The sequence below is a fragment of the Mchenga conophoros genome, linkage group LG20 (genome assembly GCF_057382185.1).
Source record: "Mchenga conophoros isolate Kocher_MC1m ecotype Shallow Benthic linkage group LG20, M_conophoros_male_GT1.1, whole genome shotgun sequence".
Taxonomy (NCBI): domain Eukaryota; kingdom Metazoa; phylum Chordata; class Actinopteri; order Cichliformes; family Cichlidae; genus Mchenga; species Mchenga conophoros.
Genome location: NC_140545.1, coordinates 1,246,556 through 1,268,562, shown reverse-complemented (window position 1 = coordinate 1,268,562; position 22,007 = coordinate 1,246,556). Strand labels below are relative to the sequence as shown.

The following is a 22,007-nucleotide window of genomic DNA, read 5'->3' as shown; positions in this document are numbered from 1 at the left end:
ACACACACACACACACACATACCCTTACAGGTGTATTGCAGGGACCTCCCAGTCACACCACCCACTGAGATTACAGAAAGTGACAAATAATTGACCAAGGACTCCATTCAAAGCTGTTCTCTTAACACCACACTTCTCAAACTGTGTTCATGGCCACCAACTGTTAGAGCTGCTGCAAAGTATTAAATCATAAAAAAAGTGCAAAGCAGCCACAAAACTCAGAGCACCTTTTGACTTGTGAGCGCAGGATCTAATGAGTTGCAGCCATATTTCTAGTTAGCGCAGGACAAGGATTTTAAGGAGATTTTCATGAGCTTTGCCAACCCCCTCAACTCCTTTTGGACCTTGGCTGAGAAAAGTCAGAGCGGCAGTTCCACAGAATATAAACTCAGCTAGCAAACTTGTGGTTTGTAATTTGAGGGAATCTAGAGAATTACCAGGCACACCAGTTGATCTTCTTTCACCTTGTGCCGTGAAACTCACCGAAACAGAACGAGCCAACCGCAATGAACGATAGTGGGAAATACACTGTGTCATATACACTCGACACTACAACGCAAAAGGAAAACTTTGGAGGATCTCTTTGACCTCACGGTAACTGAACTATCCATTTAATTTCTTAACATAACGGTGAAGGTCTCCCTGTGTTAGACATGAAAATACTGCTGACCTTGTCTAGGTTAACCACAAGATCCCTGCTGACTCTCACAGGCACACCACACTCGCAGAGGTTGAACAGGAATCCTCCCCATTGGGAAATTCTTTGAAACAGGAAAATATATAAAAACAGAAAAGTTATATAAATAAATGTGAAAACTATGCTATTACATGCGCTATGCTCCATCCTTCATTTACAGCTAAATAAATAAACACATGCGCAAGGAAATGTTTTAATTATACTTCATATTATACTTCATATCATACTGGCGGGGGAGGAAAAAAAGAAGCATTTCTCAACAGTGGAAATACGATATATGATTCCTATCACACAAGACACGAAGCATTCACAGAGACAGACTACCGTGGCACATTGACCCCCTGGGTCTATGTGACACACCGGAGGCTTTATGAGCCTGTTTAAGTGGACTTGTCACAATAAAACTGAAGAAATAGTGTGAGATAGATAGAAAAAGCAAGGGAGGGTGAGTAAAGAGAGAGGTCTATTGTTTGCTTCCCACTTCCTCCCCATTTTTGCTCCAATCTTTTGAGAATGACATCAGCAGCCCACCCAGGGAGGCTCTTTCTCTTTTGCTCTACCCTTCATTCTCTGCTTCTCTTCAAGCTTTCACTGGCCCTTTCCTTCTTGTGTCAGATTTCCCTCACTATGAAATTTTTGTCCTGCCCGTTGCACTCTCGCTCTCGCATGTGCACACACATCCAGTACGAAAACTTCATGAAGTATAGACATGATACATATAGCTGTGTAATGTGTGTGTGCCTTGTAGGATGCTACAGAACAACCAGCTGGAGAGACTTCCTGATGATGCTCCTTGGGACCTACCCAACCTCCTGTCCTTGTGAGTCTCCGTCTTATACACATTGCACTCATCTTCTCATCCAGCAGTGAATGAAACACTGGCCACCTACGCATTTCACTAATAACCACAATGCAGGTATAGGAGCACTGCTGACAAATGACAGACCATATCCAAATGGTGGCTGCAATAGTTGTGCGCTCAGTGCTGCTGTGCTGCTTAATGGAAGAAGTCACAGCCTGATTGTGTCAGTGCAGTGCATGGTAGCATCTGGAAGCCATGAGGGAAACAGCAGACACTGCAGGCCAGCGAGAGCATCTCCAATGAGCTGTGAAACAACCCCATTTTCCATCAGTTCCCCCTCTCTTCCTCCTCTACTCCTACTCCCCTGTTCTTCTCCCACCACCCACACTGCTATCCCCCTGGCTAATGAGAGTGTTTGGTGACCTAATTGTCTAATCTGCAGGGTCAGTGTATGTGTGTGTCAGTGTGCATGCGTGTGTGTGCATGTGTGGACCACCTCATCTGCAATTGCTCACCGGTACCCCACTCTTCAAACATTGCCCTCCACATGTACTCCACGTCTCCACTTTCCAAATTATTAATTCCTTGCAAATATCCATAAAGCCTTTTCCTTCATCGCAAAGACACACTCACACACACACACACACACACACACACACACACACACACACACACACACACACACACCAAAATTGCTGGGGTTGTAACACAGGAGGGGCGTGCATGTCTAACTCCTCTACCACCTACAACGTTTCCCCTGTCTGGTATTAAGCAGGCCTGCACCCCTTCAGTACAGTCACCCAGCCAGCACACACACACACAGACACACACACACTTTGTTCTGGCAGACACATCAGTGCAGACTGCTCTTGTCTGAATTAACAAATTGCTGTCATGATGATGTCTGCGTGTCTTTGTGTACGAGCGTGTGGTCTTCACAGATCTTTTTCTTTTAGCGGATAGAAATTGTCACAAGTAATGAAAAACACACATGCACACACACTCGTGCGCACACACACACAGAGTACACAAACAGAGCCAGTGTATAGAGACGCACCTTGTCATTACAGTAATGATAAGCTGAGCACAGAAAGATTACTGGAAAGGCTTTGGAGAGTGAAGCTTGTCGGCGCCTCTCACTGACATAAAACACACCAGGTAAAAAGAAAGAGTCACATGGATTCAAATTGGTATGAATGTATTAAAGGAGGCTTTCATCCAAAATAAATCATGACTTAATCTCAAACAGCGATTCTGTTCTCAGCAGCGAGATTGATTCAAGAAATTTGCCTCTTGGAGCAGGATAATTACAGCACAGTGTGAGTGCTGTTGCTTGTGCCATCATAAGCAGACAGATGTGTTTTGGGTCCTTACCAAAGGGTTAAGTAGTGTAGCCTTATCAACACTCATGAGTTTCACAGGCAGATTTAGATCAGTGTAACCAGGTTTAGGGAAAATGGACTACATGGCAGTAAAACAGCCCCCCCCCCTTCACCAAAGATCCTGGTTGTATAAAATTTTGTCCATCTGGAGAATTGAACAAACAGAAGCAGTAACCCAGAGCTCCAGGATCATTTAAAGGATTTTTCTCTTTCTGCCTCTGCTTCTTACTCTGGTAATCATACGTCAGACTTTGATGTGATGGACAGGAAATGTCTGCTTTATTAGCCTTTGTGGAACATTCCTGGTTCTGTCTGGACCTTCACCAGACCTGGCAGGTCCACTCGAAAAGGAGGAATTATTATTTTACCCCGGAGAACAACCCAGAGAAAGCAGAAAGACCTTCTGTAGCTTTCATCCTGTGATTTGGTTCAGGGACAAACAATGTCCACAGTTGCAGGATACGGGGTGCACAAGGGCAAATGTTTAGCGCTGCAAAAAGAAAAAAAGAAACGTGCGCTGAAAACACATTCAGAAGTATTTACATATATGGTGCTAGGTGCCTCTGTGTGTGAGCATCTGCCAGTGTATGCAGTTGCTCTCCTGATGGAAACTTCCCCCAGGCAGACAAGCCCAGAGTTCAGAGTTCAAGTTCAGATTTCACTTTGAAGATGCTTTTTGTTTGGTAAAACCTCCGAGGGGGCGAGGAGAACTGGAGCGCAGGAATCAAAGAACCTCGGCAGAAGATTGATAAGGAGGGGATGTTTGAAAGATGAACAAGAATTAAGGACTGAGATGCAAAAGGGATTCAAAGCAGCTGGGGAGTGCGTCAATGAAGATATAAGAAACAAAACGCGAGTGCGAGAGAGGCCGGAGGGAGGGAAATGAATGGGTGAGTGTGACGGGCCAAAGAAAGAAGAATAGCAGGAGGAAGTGGTCTCTCTTGTCAACTCCGCCCTGAGGGGATCATTCATCATGATCGGCAGAGTGTGTGTGTGTGTGTGTGTGTGTGTGTAAATGTACACGGACGGCGTGTCCACACTCATGGCCTGTGGGTTCAGAGCACAGAGGGGAACAAAGGTTTGTTAGGTTTTTTTTTATAGTTGAAAAGATGAAAGTGCACATGTGGCAGTGTGTGAGTGTGTGTGTGTTTGCTGTCACTTCATTGGCTGTAAGAAGTCGCATTAGCGTTTGATTGGTGGAAATTTCAGAGACTAAACTGGGAAAAAGTAAAAAAGCTGAGAATGCTTCCTTCTGTCTTCTACCTTTTCCAGACACTCAGCGAGTGTCACAACAAAAAGAGCACAAATATAAAAGACTCACCACAATCATTTCCACATTTTTGCAACTGTCATTTTCTCATCTTACATTTCACACATGTCTGTGCTGGCGAAGCTTCTCGTGGCGTATTTAGCATGGGAATAAATCATAATGAGAAACTTCTAAGAAGCTGCAGTAAAGATGAAAGAAGCAGAATAAAGGACGTGTAATTCTCATAATAACCTTCCTGTAAGCCAAACCGTTTCAGTGCCGTGACACACAACCACTAATGCACACAGAAGCACAGATACGCATCCACATGAGCAAGAATACTGTACTCAGACTTGGTGATTATCTCGTTAAGCTCAGTTCCTCTCACCCTGCAGGCGTCTTGACGCGAACCTGTTGTCTGTGGTTCCGGCTGAGGCCTTCAGAGGCGTCCGCTCCCTTAGACACCTGTGGCTAGATGACAACTCCCTAACGGAGATCCCAGTGATGGCGCTTGACTCTCTGCCCTCCCTGCAGGCCATGACGCTGGCGCTCAACCAAATCACACACATCCCAGATTACGCATTTACCAACCTCTCTGCCCTTGTGGTACTGTAAGTTGCATTGTGCGTTATTTGTCCTCCGCTGAGCTGAAATAATGTTTCGACATACTGTGGCATTGTTTTTGTTTTTTTTCATGAAATTAATTTCAATTTTTTGAAAAATGTCTGTGTCGTTTTTCCAGGCATCTCCATAACAACCACATCAGGAGCATGGGCTCGAGATGTTTTGAAGGTTTAAACAGTCTGGAGACACTGTGAGTATCCAACATTCATGCATTCTCACTGAAACACACAGCCGTGCTCACACACACACTGTTGGACAGTATTAAAAATAACAAAGGACGTTTTAACAGTCTGACACGCACGCACGCATGCATGCACGCACACTGAAGGGAATGCATTTCTTTGGCCTAAATGAGCACCTCCTTGTTTCCAAAATCACCACTGCAGGCTTTTTGATTACAAAGCATCAGCAAGTATCAACATTCATTTGCTATAGTAGTGTTTACAGCAATCACATTGCCTCAGTATAACCCAAGATATTTGAAAAACTCCCTAAATATAACCTGAAGGAGGTAACACAACCAAAAGACTCACATTATGTGCCTCACTAAAGCCCTGATTGTGTGTGAGTGTGTAGGTGTGCTTGTGTGTGTGTAAAGCTGGTTGGTGTTACTTGGAACACCTGAAAAAAATTTTGTTTTTACAAATCATATGAAACAAGTGCGCCAAAGAATAATGAAGTGTGGTGCTAAATTGTAAAGTCATAAAAATGATTAATGCCCCGATAATTTCATGAAGCGCCTGAACGTTTCTCAAAACCACAACCAACGAATGAGTGACGGGAATGTGAAGGTAAAAAAGTCGTCTTTGATTCCTTTAAAGCATCATCGCGGTGTTTTGAATGAGCAGTTGCTAGCCAGAGTTAGGGTCAAGTAAAGACTACAGGAGAGAGTTTTCGCGAGTACGTGCCGTCGCCTCAATTACTACCTCCTAACCACACACCAATATGGAAACCGCAGAAAACCGACACAGCTTCATGAAAGAGGTGGGGAGAGAAAAGAAATAGTGTCTCCTGCAAAATTCACGGTGGTCTGATGAAAACACTTTGTCTGGCATGCTGCTTAACAACCTGTTGAAGTGTTAAAAAAAATAAAAAAAGCACGGCTTTCTTTTTTATGAGTGTCTGGGCACATGCACGTGCGTGCACATAAGCGAGTACTGTCTGCCTGTGCAATAATACAGCTTTACGCTCAAATTGAAAGTCATTATCAGTTCTGGGAACTGTGAGGAAACACGGCGTAAGGCGGAGGAGGAATGGTTAAGGGGATGAAGGGAAACTGGAGATTGTGAAAAAGAGGGATGGAGCTCTCTGGACCAGAATAGTGCGTGTTAAAGTGTTTGGACTGTCAGCGGTGGGGTAGAGATCGATGACTCGGCGGGATAAGATGACAGGTGTCATTGACGTGGGGATCGCACTGGTATGATGGGTTAATCTCTCACAGCGGCTTTGCTTATGAGAAATACGAGAGACCATCTGTATCGCCGCCACCCTCCCCAACCCCTAGTGTGTATTATAAAATCATTACTACGAGGAGCCGTCCAGAGGCCTGCAGGAAAATGCAACAGCATATGCAAACAAGACAGAACAGACACCGGCAGACAAACATTTCACAACATTTGCTGGAAATACATACATATATCTCTCAAAGTTCTTCATCAAAGGTATTTGGCTACTTGAACAGAATAAAAACAAATCCAGTTGAATAGGACTTTAGGATATCCTTTGATCTTGATGGCTGGAAATCTTCAAAGGAGGCTCTTAAGTGCACACATGCCCTGGCATACATTTTAATACACCAAAGTACATACTCGTATACATGCAGTCACATGTACACTACATTTCTCCCATGCACAGAAGGGCTCTAATGTGCATACTTGTGTAAAGAATGGAAATACAGTCTAGGAACTGTGTCAGGTGTTTATCTTATTGAGTGTGAAAAACTGATGAGACAAAATCCTGAATAATCAAGACGGAGCAGCAAAAGGTCAAGGGTCACACCCAAATCGCAAACGACACTTCGCCAATGTTTGATACACTAATAGTCTGATATGCATCAAAGTGAAAGCACAGTTTTAAAGAATATAAAAATGCTTTGGGTAATTTAGGGATCTACTTCATCGCATAGTTAGGCCATTAATCTACTCTCAATCTGACACATGCCGCGGAGATGGTGGAGAACCAAGATAAGGTCTGCAAACTTGTTTGTGAGATCGATTGCTGGAATGTTAGATAATGGTCACATCTTTTCTCCATCTCACCAACACATTTTTCATACAGGTACATCTTAGAATTAGCGACAGAATTGGTTGAATTTTTTTACTCCCTAAGAAAGAGGTAATGGCGCTCAATTCAGTTCAGTTTTATCTACATGGTGCCAACTCACAATGAGAGTCACCTCAAGGTGCTTTATACCAGCGGTCCCCAACCCCCGGGCCTCGGACCGGTACCGGTCCGTGAGTCGTTTGGTACCGGGCCACGAGAGTAGAGGCTCAGGTGTGAAATGTCTGGTTTTCAGGGTTTTTATCGGTGTTCAGCGTTATTTTGTTATCGTTTTTATCGTTAACTCGGTTTTCCTGGGTCTTTTCAGGTGTGTTATGAATAAATCTTCTTTTTTTCGGTACCGGTACTAGTTTTATTTTGTTGTATTTATCTGCGACACCTTAAAGGCCGGTCCGTGAAAATAATGTCGAGCATAAACCGGTCCGTGGCGCAAAAAAGGTTGGGGACCGCTGCTTTATACTGTAGAAAAAAGAAAACCCCAACAATCTGACAACCCGTATGAGCAAACACTTGGTGACAGCAGGAAGGAAAAACTCCCTTTCAACAGGAAATACCACGCTCAGGGAGGGGCAGTCTTCTTCCAAGAGTAGTTTGGGTGAGAGGAAAGAGAAGAAAGCAGCGAGAAACAGAGTTTAGAGAGGAGTGAAGAAGAAACAGCGTGTTAGGTGAAGCCCTGCCCACCACCAGTCTAAGGCTACATAACCAAAGGATAGTTCAGGGCCCTAAAATCTTCTATCAGCAACACACACACACACACACACACACTCGTGCAACATTTCTCACATAAACATATAAGACCACATGATGGATGGATGGTCTCCATCATGACTGGGACTGCATGTGTTAACATGCTGCTTTATAATGACTGTTTCTCTTACTGGTTCTCTCACAGGGATTTAAACTACAATGATCTGCAGGAGTTCCCTGTGGCCATCAGGACACTGAGCAAACTTCAGGAACTGTGAGTACACACACACGCAAACACGAAAAACACACCTGCCCGACATGACTATCGTGGTTGCGTTATCCCGAGTAATCCCGTTAAGTGATTTTAATGTGGCACTCGGATACAATCTCTCTCACCCCAAGCAGGTGCTGGCTACACACCCACGCAGCCGCTCGCCTGCACGTACACACAGGCGCACATGCACACACACAAGCCGTGTTTTCCCTCCGCTTCAGCAGATGTTCTGCAGCGCGCCTATGTGTCACAGATACAGCGTATGTGTGCGTGTCTACATCTCATGTATCCAAAAATGCTTTTCAGCTGTGCAAAGGCAGGTGCAAGATGAGAACATGTGACTTCTCAATCGCAAACACACTCTGTCCCTCCTCCAAACACAAACATGCACACACAGACTCCAAAATAAATAATAACAATGATTATTAAGATCATCAGAAACATATTTACAGAGAACCTGACTAACATTGTCTTTTTTTATATTTGCAGGGGTTTCCATAACAACAATATCAAAGCCATCCCTGAGAGGGCCTTTGTGGGAAACCCTCAGCTCCAAACCATGTGAGCTTCAATGCTGCTATCTGCACAGACAGACTCACAACTGAGACTTCATCACCATCAGCCATTTACAAAAACAAATTATTCTCCGGGGCGTGACGTGATTGTCTCTTTCCTCTCTTTTTGTTGCAGTCATTTCTATGAAAACCCCATCCAGTTTGTGGGAAAATCCGCTTTCCAGTTCTTACCTAAGCTGCACACGCTGTAAGTATGCGGTCAGCAGGAACCATTCCAGTGAGTTAGCCCAAACACTGTGTAAATCATCTTCTGTCCTTTGCAGTGAGGGTTGAGTGGACATGTGTAATGGCCTACTGAATGATGTTGTGTTAGCGTATTGCTGTGCTGTGTGCTGATGTGGTAAGAGAGAGTGTGTTGTAAGAACATGTTGAATGGTGTGACTTATGATGTCTAGTGAGACAGCCAAAGCAGCCTGTGTTGATGTTGGAGAAAAAGTTTGATGGATGAAATGAGCTGTTAGACAAGGTCTGTGTACACGCGCGAGTGTGTGTGTGTGTGTGTGTGTGTGTGTGTGTGTGTGTGTGTGTGTGTGTGTGTCTGTGAGTGAAAAGAAAGGGGGAGTGAGAGAAACAAAGACAGTCGTCTGACACTTTTTTCCTTCTTTGACTGTAGCTCCCTTAACGGGGCAACCCAGATTCGAGAGTTTCCCGATCTGAAAGGAACCACCAGCCTGGAAATTTTGTGAGTCTTTGTACCCTTTGCATCTACCCGTCCCTCCCACCCACACAGACACACACAAACACGCACCACTGCCACCACAAACCCACAATATATAATTTCACCAAGCGAGCCTTTAAAATGTACAGTAAAAAAAAATGTTGATGTTTAGATGTATTTATTTATTTAGACTTTAATTAGATTTGTGCTGTATGTCTGATTATTAATGTATTTTATGTATTTCTGTTTTATATTACTGTGAAGCACTTTGTGGTTTTTAATATATAAATAAATTGATTTTATTTGATTTGATGCTCAGGACAAAATGACAAATCAGACTCCACATACAAGAGAGACAAAGAGCCAAGAAAGATAAGACCGAGCAGGAAAGAAACTGAAGGAAATAGATGGAAATGTGTGTGTTCAGACTTTAGGGGAAGCGGGGAATGAAGAGGAGAGTCAGGGAAGAGTAGGCAGTTATGTCAGCCATTGACAGGTTTGGCGAACCTACACAGCTGCCTGTCTCACCAAGTTACACTCGCTGGACTGGAGGATCCTTTCGCTTGCTCGCACTTCAACAATGATCAGAAGATCCTCTTCTTTTTTCCTTCCCCTACAGAACGCTGACTCGGGCTGGTCTCTCAGCTCTGCCTCTGGATCTGTGTGAGCAGCTGCCTCGCCTCAGAGTGCTGTGAGTAGATACACACCAAGGGGAAAAGTTAGAGGTACAAAATCTGATACACACAACTCAATTGCGGAGACTTGTCCCCCCCCCAAAGAAAGCATGAACTTGCACAATCACATCTCTGTGAAATCCAATCAATACAGAAAATTATTGTCCTGCCGTGTTGCCTTCCTCACAGAGCTGACCATAATTTCCCACACCATAAACCCACAGCTGGTCACTGTGTACTGTGTTTGTGTTGCAGGGAGCTTTCTTACAACCAGATAGAGGATCTGCCCAGCTTTTACCACTGCTCTGCACTGCAAGAGATGTGAGTTTTTCAACCCCCTAGACAGTCACACACTTACTGTATCAAAGGCAGCAGTTTTCTCAGTTTACCTCTGCACATAGTGCTTTGGTTACATATAATATATCATTTTCCTAACAGAGGGTTGCAGCACAATCAAATCAGAAGGATCGAGTCAAGCACCTTCCAGCAGCTCACCTCTCTAAGAGCACTGTGAGTCAACTTTACTTTGTCTTAGTCACAAGTTGCACGCGATATATTTAGAAATTTGTGTTTTTTATAAATAACCATCACCGTCGGGTAAGGATAGTGAACTGAAAATATGCAGACTGGTGAAAAATCAAAGGAGAGAAAAACAAAAAATAGTCCCTCATTATGCTCATGATGATGGTGCTCAGGAGCACTATCTAAAGGGCCCACGTCAGTCCAAAATCTCTTATTTTGTTTGAGATATGGTTACCATGAACATGATACATATCATTTTCATAATACTCTAACTGCTCAGTGACCTTTTGTACCCAAGAGACATGGGCATTAGTAAAGATTACAACCTTGAAGATAGGATGATTTCATCACATATCTCCCAGGACAACTGTGTTGATGTCCTGTGCCCATTCCCAAAACACGTGGACCCAAACAGGAACACCATATTTCAGAGACATGGTTGTATCCTGAACTGAAATCTTTGGGAGAATTCTGCAACAGCAAAGATTGCAGACGTGTAACTTCCAGCTGGCAAAGTCAGCAAAACATATATAAATTATATAATAGTACCAGAAAAATTTCCCTCTCACATATCTGCTGAGATGCAAGACGTGCTTCTTGGACTCCAAAACCTTCCCAGCAAATGCCCTGAGCACCAGATGTCCTCGCTATGAGTGTTGGAGTTCTAGGTTGTTCTTTTAATTTGTCACCCATCTGTATATGTTATTAATAACCGGATAGCAGGAGATGACAAAACAATGAAACTAAATTTGATGTACCATTGAGGTTTTTTCTTGTGAAATAACACATAGTTTGAACTTTGTTTCTCTAATCATGTTTAACTGAAACAATATGTAGAAGTCAAATCATCTGTGCTATAATGAGGTTTCACAACATGACCCAAGGACTCTGATGCCAAAACGAAGGAAATCATCGGTTGTTGGATTAAACAAGACTGTAGGATTGTGACCTATTACTGACATCTAGTGGTGATACACAGCATTGCCAAGTGTGCGCCGTCATTCCAGGCACTTTCACATCATTGTGATTCTTTTTGTTGCTGTTGTCAGTGACCTGAGCTGGAATATGATCGAGAGGATCCACCCAGATGCTTTTGCTTCGCTTCACTCTTTGGTTAAACTGTGAGTAAACTCACTAAGACTCTTCCACCTTTCATCTTGTTCTCCCCTCCTTCTGAGAAAAGCATAAAGAATATATGCATCTCAGAGTGTTGCACTTGCACAAACACTCCATACTTGGCTGCGTGCTCCACTGAAAACCTGTGGACTTTTGGCAGAGTTTGCAGCGAACATTAAAATCCATTTATTGTTTGAAAAAAAAATATCTCTGCATGGCAAGAAGCCTCAGCTCAAGTCATGCCAATATAAAATTACTTCATTGTGTGAAGACTGGTTGAAGTTTGCGTGGCTAAACAAGCAGATAATACGTTTGACAGAAAGTATTATGTGGAGCCAGTCTGATAGAGTCCTGTCTACACAGCTTAATGAATCTAGGAGACAAGGACATTTTATCAAGGACATCTCGCAGCTTTATCTGAAATAAAAACACATTTTACAAACATTAACTTGGCTTGATTTGACATGCACCTTTCTTATTTCACTGTCCTTCGATTTTTCTCTTAGGGACCTGACTGAAAACCGTCTGAGCTCAATACCTGTTGTAGGCTTGAGCGGTCTGACCCATCTCAAGCTGAGGGGGAACACAGAATTATATGAGGCCTTCAGTCCTGATAACTTTCCCCATATGAGGTAACTACTCTATTCAGAATCATTGAGTGCTTTCTTTAACTGTGTGATCTTCAAATGAAACTTGTATTTTGCTTTGTCCCAAAAAAACAAAGATCCCAGGTGTGTATCCTGTGGCTGTGAGGAAAACGCATCCCTTCCCAACCCTTAAATTATCCTTCCTCTCGCAATTTTCTACTAATATCGTGAATTTACCGAAAGCTGCCAACTCTGACAATTGACTAATTACAGTGTATCCCTGCAAGCCATTCCTGAGCCGAACTTAAACAATGACTGAGTATTTGTTAGCAGCAAGTTAAATCTTGTTACAAAGATCCCTGAAGGCCTAGGAAGGTGCGATGAAGTAAAAAATGAAGAGGAACTTTTAAAGAGATTGGAGATGGCAGCAGATCAAAGCTCTGTGTTAGTATCCCTGTAGAACATCGCCCAGAACAGAACCTCTGGCAGACAAACATTTTAAAAGCACTAAAGGTAATATAAAAGGGTTTTTTGCAGACATCTACACCAAAGTCAGCAGATCAGCAAAATAAATAAACGCTTCGCCTGCATTTTCCCCAACGATGGACTGTTATCATTATTAAAAATTCAGTTATGCTTTCATACACTGAAGCTTTTTTGGGTCTATTGTTACCATCCCCTCTGTTTACAAAGGCTACGCGTGTCCAGTATAAGGCAAAAACACCCGGTCCCTATGGAATATATACCTTTAATACCAGTCAAACTGATTACACATCAATCAAAATGTGGTTTAATGTAAATACAAGTAAGAGCAACAGGAACAAAAGCACTTGAAGCTGCTGGGAAACAGTTTTAAATTGTGCCTAAAAGAAACGTAGATAAAGCTCACGTTGAAAGAAACATCAGCCAGGACTTGCAGTTTTGTTGCCACCTTATTATGCTCCTGTTTTTCTTCTGGTTTATTTTCAACACTACTCTCATCTGATTGGTACAGGGTGATAGAGATGCCTTATGCCTACCAATGCTGTGTGTACGGCTCCTGTGATAGCTACAAGCCAGCCGGTCAGTGGGACTCAGAGCAGAGCAGCACCAGTGAAGACCTGCATAAGAGGACTGTAGCCATGTACCCCATCCACACCGACACTCACTGTAAGACAACACATGCTTACGGTATCTGTGAAAACATACACACAGTATGTCAAAAGACTTGTAACATATCAGATGGGAATCTGACAACTAAGTGTCCATACCTGGCCGTTAAGGACGTGTCAGATCCTCACTGAAACCACAGTGACCTAAACACACAACACGTGCTGACCCCTCCATTCCTTCATTCCTGTGGCCAGCATAAAATAGAAACACAAATAAATCAAAATGAAGGTGAAATGAACCCAATGAATCTGCATGATTAAAGCAGAAATTAAAAAACTGCTGGGTGTATTCAGAAAAACAACAGAATCAAGAGATGAATAAACCAAGACATATCACTGATTAAAATTTATTTACCTTTAATTGCTAGAGAAACATGCCAAGACAATCAAAATTCATCCAAGCGCCAGTAATCTTCTGAAGTGTCTATTTTTTGTCTGTGGAACAGAATGTTATCATTACAACCCCCTGCAGCTAGAGTCGCGCATAGTCTGCATGGGGTATATTGTGTATAAGCACTTTCAGAATAAGCTCTCAATATGCTTTAACACATGGACCTTGTGGAGGTTTGATCAAAAAGGAAATCTGAAATTCTGAATTCTGGCCCTAAAAAAAACGTTTTCTTTCAGATGACCCAGACTTGGAGGAGTTCCAGCTGGAATTAGAGGAATCCAAACTGCAGGCCAGTGTCCAGTGCACACCAACACCTGGTAATGCAAATGAATGCAAATGAGTTTTATTGTAGGGTATGATGCAAGTAGCTAATGAGTTACTGTTTTGTGCTGTTGCAGGTCCTTTCCGTCCCTGTGACTCTCTGTTGGGCAGCTGGCTAGTTCGTGTTGGCCTGTGGTGCATCTCCCTGGTGTCTCTGCTGGGGAACTCCATCCTGCTTCTGTCTCTCTTTGGCTCATCAGGCTACCTGTCACCACTTCGCTTTACTGTGGCTTGCATGGGGGCTTCAAATCTACTGACTGGTGTGTGCATGTGCACCCTGGCCCTTGTGGATGCTCTCACGCTGGGAGAATTTGGCCACCACGGAGCCCGGTGGGAGGGGGGTCCTGGTTGTCAGGCGACAGGATGGGTCTGGGTGTTTGCGTCCGAGGCCAGCGTGTTGCTGTTAACTCTTGCAGCAGTGCAGTGTGGTGTGAGCGTGACGTGTGCGCGCACCTATGGGAAGTCCCCATCCCTCGTGAGTGTGCGCACCTGTGCACTGTTCTGCCTCGTTCTCTCCATCACGCTTGCTTCTCTCCCACTGGCAGGAGTCGGGGAGTATGGGTCCTCGCCTTTCTGCCTTCCCTCACCCCTGCCACCCCCATCCTCTCGACTGCCGTCCTCCCTGGGCTTTCCCTTGGCCCTCATTATGATGAACACCCTGTGCTTGCTTATAGTCACAGGTTCACACATCCGCCTCTACTGGGAGTTACTCAGAGGAGAGTGTGAGGGCTTGTGGGACTGCGCTATGATCAAACATGTTGCCTGGCTAATATTCACCAATGGTCTCCTGTATGTACCAGTAGCTTTCCTCTCCCTTTGTTCCCTTCTTGGTCTCCTTTCTCTGGGGGAGGAAGTACTAAAATCAGTCCTCCTGCTTCTCCAGCCCTTGCCAGCCTGCCTCAACCCTCTCCTCTTCCTTCTTTTCACGAGAGACCACTCTCAGCTGTTTTTCTGGCCACGCCCCAAAGCACGTACACAGCTCCGTCGGGACCACACCTTGGACTCGTTGGTTTCCGTGGACACAGAAAAGAGCTCCTGCTCCGATTCCTCAACACAGGTGTCACTCACTGATGCCACTTACAGTGGAGGATCTTCTCTCCAAGCCCGGCAGGATCCGATCAGATTTTCCCACTGCTCCTCCACATCCTCTGTTCCTCTCATCCCTTGCCAAATACCTCCTCCCACTGCCAGAGATAGAGAAAGGGTGGCAGAGTGAGAGAGAGGGTGAGCGACTGGTGATTTCTGGAAAGTTTGGATCAAGATGTCTATCACACTGCCATGTCTCTCACTCTCAACCCATGAGCATCCACGCTAGCTGTCTGAAAAGCTAGGACACCATATGAATATGAAAGGACCATCCTCTGCAGAAAGACCGCCTCTGGGTTCACAGTCTTCAAGCTCCTCAGAACATTCAACACTGAAACTGTTACTACAGAGACTACAGAGTGCAGAGAAGCTGAGGAGAAAACAAAGAGCCTCTGAAAGTGGAGAGCGGGACTACAAGGTCCTTTCACAGAAAAGACTATTCAAGGACATTGAATAGGACAATGACATTGCTTTTTATATAAAGGACAATTTCAGACATTTCAGTGGACTGAGTCATGGGGAACAGTTCAAATCCACATGGAAAATGTAAGCATTGGACAAATCAGCGATTTCGCCTGTGGGGAATTTAGGTAGCACCAATAGATCTTTGTTTATACTGAAAACTGATGAAAAATCCAACTCAGAAGATGCAGGTTGTTTGGTTCTTTTATAGTTGGAGCCATTTTTTTGTTTAAATACAAATTCTATCCTATTGCTAAGGTCTGTTTAAAAAAAAGGGACTCCTCATCACTCACACGACAGCCAGTGTAAGCTAAGTTTTCTTCCACAGATGTCATTGTCATATTGTACTATGCAACTGTATAATACAAAGGTTGTTGTAAAAATGCTACTCTTTATACGGCAGCAAAGCGCCACAGGAAATGGGCCGCACATCTATTTTCATATGGTTTACATGTTTGATCTCAAGAAAAGCAACTCTATCCAACAGGAGGCAAGCAGTCATAGAGACTGAATGGGATGTAGGTATTTTTCTTACAGACTTTAGAGTAGGCTAGCATTATGTACATACAATATAACTACCTCTGAACTAGCATGGTTTTGACTCACTACAGCCTTATGATGTTTGTCTCCCCTTTTTATAAACAGCAATTATATAATTTTATATTATAAGAAATAAATCCTTAGCTTGTAAAAACAAATGTACTATTTAGGATGTACATACTTTGTATACAACTGGTTAAGCATATTTTTGAATAAAATCATCATCTTCATACTATACACACTCAAGTATGCACTTATGTTACAGATCGGAGACACCTCCAAACTACACAAGAAGTCCAGGCACTCTGAAATACATTAATAAAATGAAACTTTAATATCACAACACAAGCACGCACATTATACATACAGCCATCCACATACATTTAAAAACAGGAAGACAAGTCTTACATCTGTGTATAAAATTAATACCACAGTTCTAACAAGGTGTCAGTTTTCTCAGGTGAGGTGGAAACTACACACAGGTTCTCTTTGCTGGATCTTCTGCTTCCTGCTGCACACTGTGCGCTTCTCTTTTTCGGGTTGATGCTTTCTGATCAGGAGTATTTTCTTTGTTGCCATCCACAACACCCTGGGGAGAAAAAATGCATTAAAAAACAAAACACCCTACTCCTCCTAAACCAGAAAATCATCGAGTCAGTTAAACTGCTGGGGTAAGTAGCAGAGGGGGTTGTTAATGAAATTATATACAGGTGCACTACAGGTGAAAATGTAGCGCACCCTCATGACATGTTGTCTCAGTTTTTTCCACCATTTTTACATTTGGCTGGGGTCAGTGTCACTACTGCTAGCATGAGTAATATTTGGATCCCACCAGAGGTTGGCCAGCTCGTGTTCCTTTAGTTTTTCTGAGCAGTGCAGATGTACATGATGCACTCCATTAGTAATCAGAATCAGAAAGGGTTTTATTGCCAAATGTTGAGCGGGTTTACAACATTAGGAAATTGCTGCGGTGCTTCAGTGCAAACATACTGTTATAAATTAAGCTTAAATAGACATGAAAATAAAAATGAGAATAAGAATTAAAAGTGCTAAGTAGATAGATATATACATGATATATACATGAGTGCAGGTGGTGATCAGTGCCAAACATGGAATGATGCAGTGAACACAGCGTAGGGTCATGTGTTAGTGGTGGGAACAGTCATACGGTTATTGTTCATGTGTCCAACAGCAGAGGGGAAGAAACTGTTCTTATGGCGAGATTACACTATAGTTACAGTAGGGAAAACAGTGGCTGGACACTGTAGCATGATCAAAATTGTTGCAACCATGTGCAATGACCTTGCAGTCTCATTGCCTCCAATTTGAACGCTTCGAAGAAGCAGTCTCTGAAGCAACGTTTTGCCGCCATCCTCAAAGCCGTAAAAAAGGGATGAAACTGATCACCTTCCATTTTGCAGCTGAATGAGGGCAAGCTGGTAATAACACGCAAAATGTTTGTCATGATTAAGTAGTAAGATTAGTAGCAAAATTCCACATCTCTTGCCACCTGTTTCCATAAATTCAGAAGTTCCTCCACAAAGTGACATGATTGCTGCAGGACAGCAATCTAACTGCAAAGTGCCATACGTGCTTGACAACGTTGCTTTTATACAGTAACAATTGCCAGCTCAGTTGCTCTGACTGACTAACTAACTTAAATCAGCTGTCACATGCTAGCAATCTCTCTGTGTTTATAGATTAGAGAGCAAATATTTGCAAAACCTTGACAATCTTTCTGGGAGTGATTACAGTCAATCTGAATTGTTTGGACAAGTTGCTTTCCTCTAGGCAATCTGTGCAGTCACCTTACAATTGAGGTTTGTCCAGAGGTCGAGTATGCAACACCCTCAACCCCCAATCACAGAATGCAAAAAAAAATCAGTGCAATTACAAGGAGGTTATTTTCACTTTAATGCGACTGCAAATAAACAAGTTCTATTTACTCGGCCTATAATGTTCTATTGCAGGAGCACAGCACAACCATGTGGGTCAAATAAAACAGTGCACACAACTAATACATTAACATTGTTGTGGAGCAAGTGACAGGAATCATGTGACTAAGAATAGAGCAGCAGTCAGAGTGTAATTACATTAAATGATTAATAATTATAATATATTATATTATATAAGTCCTTAGTAACTCACAGAATTCTTCTGGACGGCATGTTCTTGTGTCCACTTCCTGGCCTTCTCCATAAACAGGTGTTTGTTGTATTTGAATTCCGATGACTAAATTACGGGAAAAATAGATAAAAGTATAAAGTTGGATTATCGAATCATTCACTGTGCTACAGCTGAACACAGCTGCTCTCTAACCCAACAGGTTTTAGCTTAAAGGGGTTTTTGACTTGCATCTAAACAAGTCATTTTGGCATTTACCACACTCCCGGACTTGTCTTTAATTACTTAGCACAGCGGTCCCCAACCTTTTTTGCGCCACGGACCGGTTTATGCCCGACAATATTTTCACGGACCGGCCTTTAAGGTGTCGTGGATAAATACAACAAAAGAAAACTAGTATTGGTACCGAAAAAAATAAGATTTATTCATAAAACACGTGAAAAGACCCAGGAAAACCGAGTCAATGATAAAAACGATAACAAAATAACGCTGAACACCGATAAAAACCAAACATTTCACACCTGAGCCTCTACTCTCACGGCCCGGCACCAAACGACTCACGGACCGGTACCGGTCCGAGGCCCGGGGGTTGGGGACCGCTGACTTAGGATACCTTTTATTTCCAGGGATGAATTTGAATCAATTAAAAACGGAACTATGTATTTTAGTCAAGACAATGTCTTTAAAACTGTTTTTTTTTTGTTTTTTTAAAATAAAGAGCTACTGTTACATGACAATATAGGTAACTCACAATTTTCTAAAAATAAAATAAACCACCACAGACAGACTGTGCATGATAGATAGCTGGACGTACAGGATGGACAACACACTATGTGTGACTCACTATATCAGCCATCAGGGGGTCGTCTGGATTTGGCTCCGCCATGAGTAGCTGTATGGAAGTGAGGACTGTGGAGATGTTTAGAGATGGCTTCCAGGCACCCTGACAAAAAAAAGAAATAAATATAAAGACAACACTACATCTGAAATGTATAAAATGCAACATATATCCTTGTGTCCACCATGTAATGGTGTTGAAATAAAGAGTTTATTATGTACTGGAAATCTCTTATAACCTTTGGTGGCAGTTTAAGAGCATCATGGCAGATCCGTCCTGAATTGTCAATGTTTGGATGGTAGATTGGAGTCAAGAATCGTATTTTGGGAGGCTCAAACGGGTACCTAAGAGAAAAAAAAAGCATGTCAGTCCTGCTAGAGTGGAGTGAGAACATGTAACTAGTAGAGAAGAAGTACCTCTCTGGAATCTTGACCTCCAAGGAGAAGACTCCACCATCATAAGGAGTTCCTGATCCACCCAGTATCTCTGGAACATAACAGGGGTTAAAGATATGGTCATGTATTTGATATATTTTAATGACAGGATCCACTGCAAAAATGGATGTCAGAGTGATCTTAATCAGGTGAAATATTCTGAGTATATAGTATAGGTAAATGTATCTTGGCAATTTGTTAGGTACACCTGTTCAACTGTCTGACAATCAGCTAATCACGAGGCATCAACTCAGTGCATTATGGCATATAGACATGATCATTGCAACCTGCTGAAGTTCAAACTGAGCATCAGAATCGGAAGGAAAGCCGATTTAAGTGACTTTGCTAGTAACGTGATTTTGTTAGTGCCAGATATGGTGGTGAGACTCTTTCAGGACCTGCTGATCTACTGAGATTTTCCACATAAGCATCTCTAGAATGCACAGAGAAATGTCCAAAATGAAAAATGTTCAGTGAGCAGCAGATCTGGGTCAAAATGCCCCACTGATTTCAGAGGTCAGAGGAAAATGGCTACGCTGGTTTGAGCTGATAGGAAGGAAACAATCCAAAAGAGCCTCGATGAACGCATAACGCATCAAATTTAGAAGCAGACGGGCCGCAGGAGCAGAGACCACACTGGGCACCGCCGCAGTTAAAAATTACGATAGTTGTGAAGGCAACACAGAGGTCCAACCTGGTACTAGCAACGCACATAAGAAAGTGTCTGGCAAGTATAGCTTTAGTCGTTTAAGTGACACAGTAGTACATACGTGCCCGGAGGTCGTCTATCTGATCTTCGGTCTGCCAGCATGTTATCCCAGGGGGGGGCTCGGTGCTTAGCATTTGAAGTTCACGTTTCAAACGAGAAGCCCTCTGCATTCTGAAAAACAGGCAGCTGGCTAATTAGCGTTACACTTAAAGTTCGTGGGTCAGTCTCCACACACGCTTGTAATAATTTAATCCTAAACGTAGAACATTTACTGTCAAATTGCTCAATGAGACAGTGGTTTGTTTGTGATGTTAGCTGCCTTCTTGTGATGCTGAGCTAACGCCTTTGCTTACTAATGTGAAGGCCGAGAAATAAACACCTTCTTAGTGCAAAAAGTCTAATAACAACTTGTCAGGTGGAGAGCACCTCTCGTTTACTTACTTTTTATCAGCTGTGCACTTGATAATCACTGTCTATCTTAATCGAAATGTCAGTTTCACAGCTCTCGGCGAAGCAGCGTCATCGACTCTGTTTTGGATTTCCCTCTCCTTACGTATGCACCGCCCGCGCGCCGCTCTTCTTCTTCTTCTTCTGTTGGATTTATTCAGATGAATTACCGCCACCGTGTGGTCCCGAGTGTGAGCTACCAGGAGGCTACTTCTGCGCACAAATAACACAGCATCATTTTTATTTTTAATTTAACAGTGTTACAGTGATCATCCTGCAATCCAGTAGCCTCTCTGCTTGCCGCTCGAAACACTGGGCAACTAACCATTCATGTGTATGTGTGAAATATGATTCTTAGAGGATACTAAAATCACTTTTCATTTATAGCCTTACAAAAAGGAACAAGAAGCGTCTCCTGGTGACTCTCTGGTCTCTAGTCGGTATTTACTTATAAGGTAATATTTGTGTATTTTCAATATATGAATTTAGTTTTCTTTGTTCTTTTCAAATGTAATTTAAGAGGTTTCAAATAAGGGTGGCATGACAAATGTATACTTTGGTTACACAAATATTGTCTAGGAGTAGGTAATGGATAATAGGTACTGACTTGTAAAAAAAAAAAGGGTTTAAAAGACCTGAGCATGTGATCTAATATTGCACTACAATTTACACTACCGTATATCTAACTAACAAAGCAGTTCATCATCTTTTTCTTGACAACACTTTCTTTAAAGATATAGGCATTTTGGGTAAACTTGAATGAAAAGAAGACACAGGTGAAATGTAAAAGCGAGATCAGAGGTCAAATATGAAATTATATTTGGAAGCAAACTATAATGTGATACTGACCCCATATAACAGTATCATTTCCCAAATGTTGCCAGTGCAAAAGTGCAGTAGACTTTATTTTTTATTAAAGTTTGACCTTATTTAATCTCGAAGAAGAAGACAGAGGCCCAAAGTAACGCGATATTTATAATCCCCATGTATAATTAAATGCCTGTATGTCTATGTGACAGTACGAAACATAACTGTAATAAGTAACTTGATATCACATTATCACTTGGACCTTCAGATCCATCTGTTGACCCTGAAGGACAGAGGTCAGTTATGATATGACATTTTAAAATCTTTTAAGATGCTTTTTGTGGACTTTGCATCCATCAATTATTAAGTTGATGGATGTAAAGTAATTATTAATGGATTGTTAACACGTCCCCACTTTGCAAAGTTTGATCAGAATTCATTCAAAAGCTTTTGAGCTTTTGAGTTTAAGGACAAAATGACACACACCCCAACGCTACCAAATATATCATTTCTTGGTGGAGCTGACACCATGAGTTTTGTTTTATTTTGACAGCAGAAGCACTATAAGAC

The 22,007-nt window shown here is 42.6% G+C and overlaps 2 protein-coding genes across 2 annotated transcripts in view; one reads left to right on the top strand and one right to left on the bottom strand.

Moving 5' to 3' along the window:
* Positions 1–16,309, top strand: part of lgr6 (leucine-rich repeat containing G protein-coupled receptor 6) — a 38,511-nt gene extending 22,202 nt beyond the window's left edge. The window contains exons 4-18 of the mRNA XM_085259698.1: positions 1,446–1,517; positions 4,526–4,741; positions 4,873–4,944; positions 7,927–7,995; positions 8,485–8,556; positions 8,686–8,757; positions 9,184–9,252; positions 9,848–9,919; positions 10,158–10,223; positions 10,341–10,412; positions 11,474–11,545; positions 12,047–12,172; positions 13,122–13,276; positions 13,906–13,986; positions 14,068–16,309. Coding sequence (XP_085115824.1) covers positions 1,446–1,517; positions 4,526–4,741; positions 4,873–4,944; positions 7,927–7,995; positions 8,485–8,556; positions 8,686–8,757; positions 9,184–9,252; positions 9,848–9,919; positions 10,158–10,223; positions 10,341–10,412; positions 11,474–11,545; positions 12,047–12,172; positions 13,122–13,276; positions 13,906–13,986; positions 14,068–15,206 — 2,425 coding nt within the window. The 3' untranslated portion in view covers positions 15,207–16,309. The remainder of the gene's footprint in view (positions 1–1,445; positions 1,518–4,525; positions 4,742–4,872; positions 4,945–7,926; positions 7,996–8,484; positions 8,557–8,685; positions 8,758–9,183; positions 9,253–9,847; positions 9,920–10,157; positions 10,224–10,340; positions 10,413–11,473; positions 11,546–12,046; positions 12,173–13,121; positions 13,277–13,905; positions 13,987–14,067) is intronic.
* Positions 16,310–16,389: 80 nt separating this feature from the next.
* On the bottom strand, positions 16,390–20,782 carry ube2t (ubiquitin-conjugating enzyme E2T (putative)). The gene is made up of 7 exons (XM_085259700.1): positions 20,625–20,782; positions 20,245–20,354; positions 19,457–19,526; positions 19,279–19,384; positions 19,047–19,145; positions 18,227–18,310; positions 16,390–16,667 (listed from the first exon to the last, which is right to left on the bottom strand). The coding sequence occupies exons 2-7, from the start codon at positions 20,351–20,353 to the stop codon at positions 16,551–16,553; spliced, it is 585 nt and encodes a 194-aa protein (XP_085115826.1). The 5' UTR covers position 20,354; positions 20,625–20,782; the 3' UTR covers positions 16,390–16,550.
* Between the last annotated feature and the right edge of the window lie 1,225 nt (positions 20,783–22,007).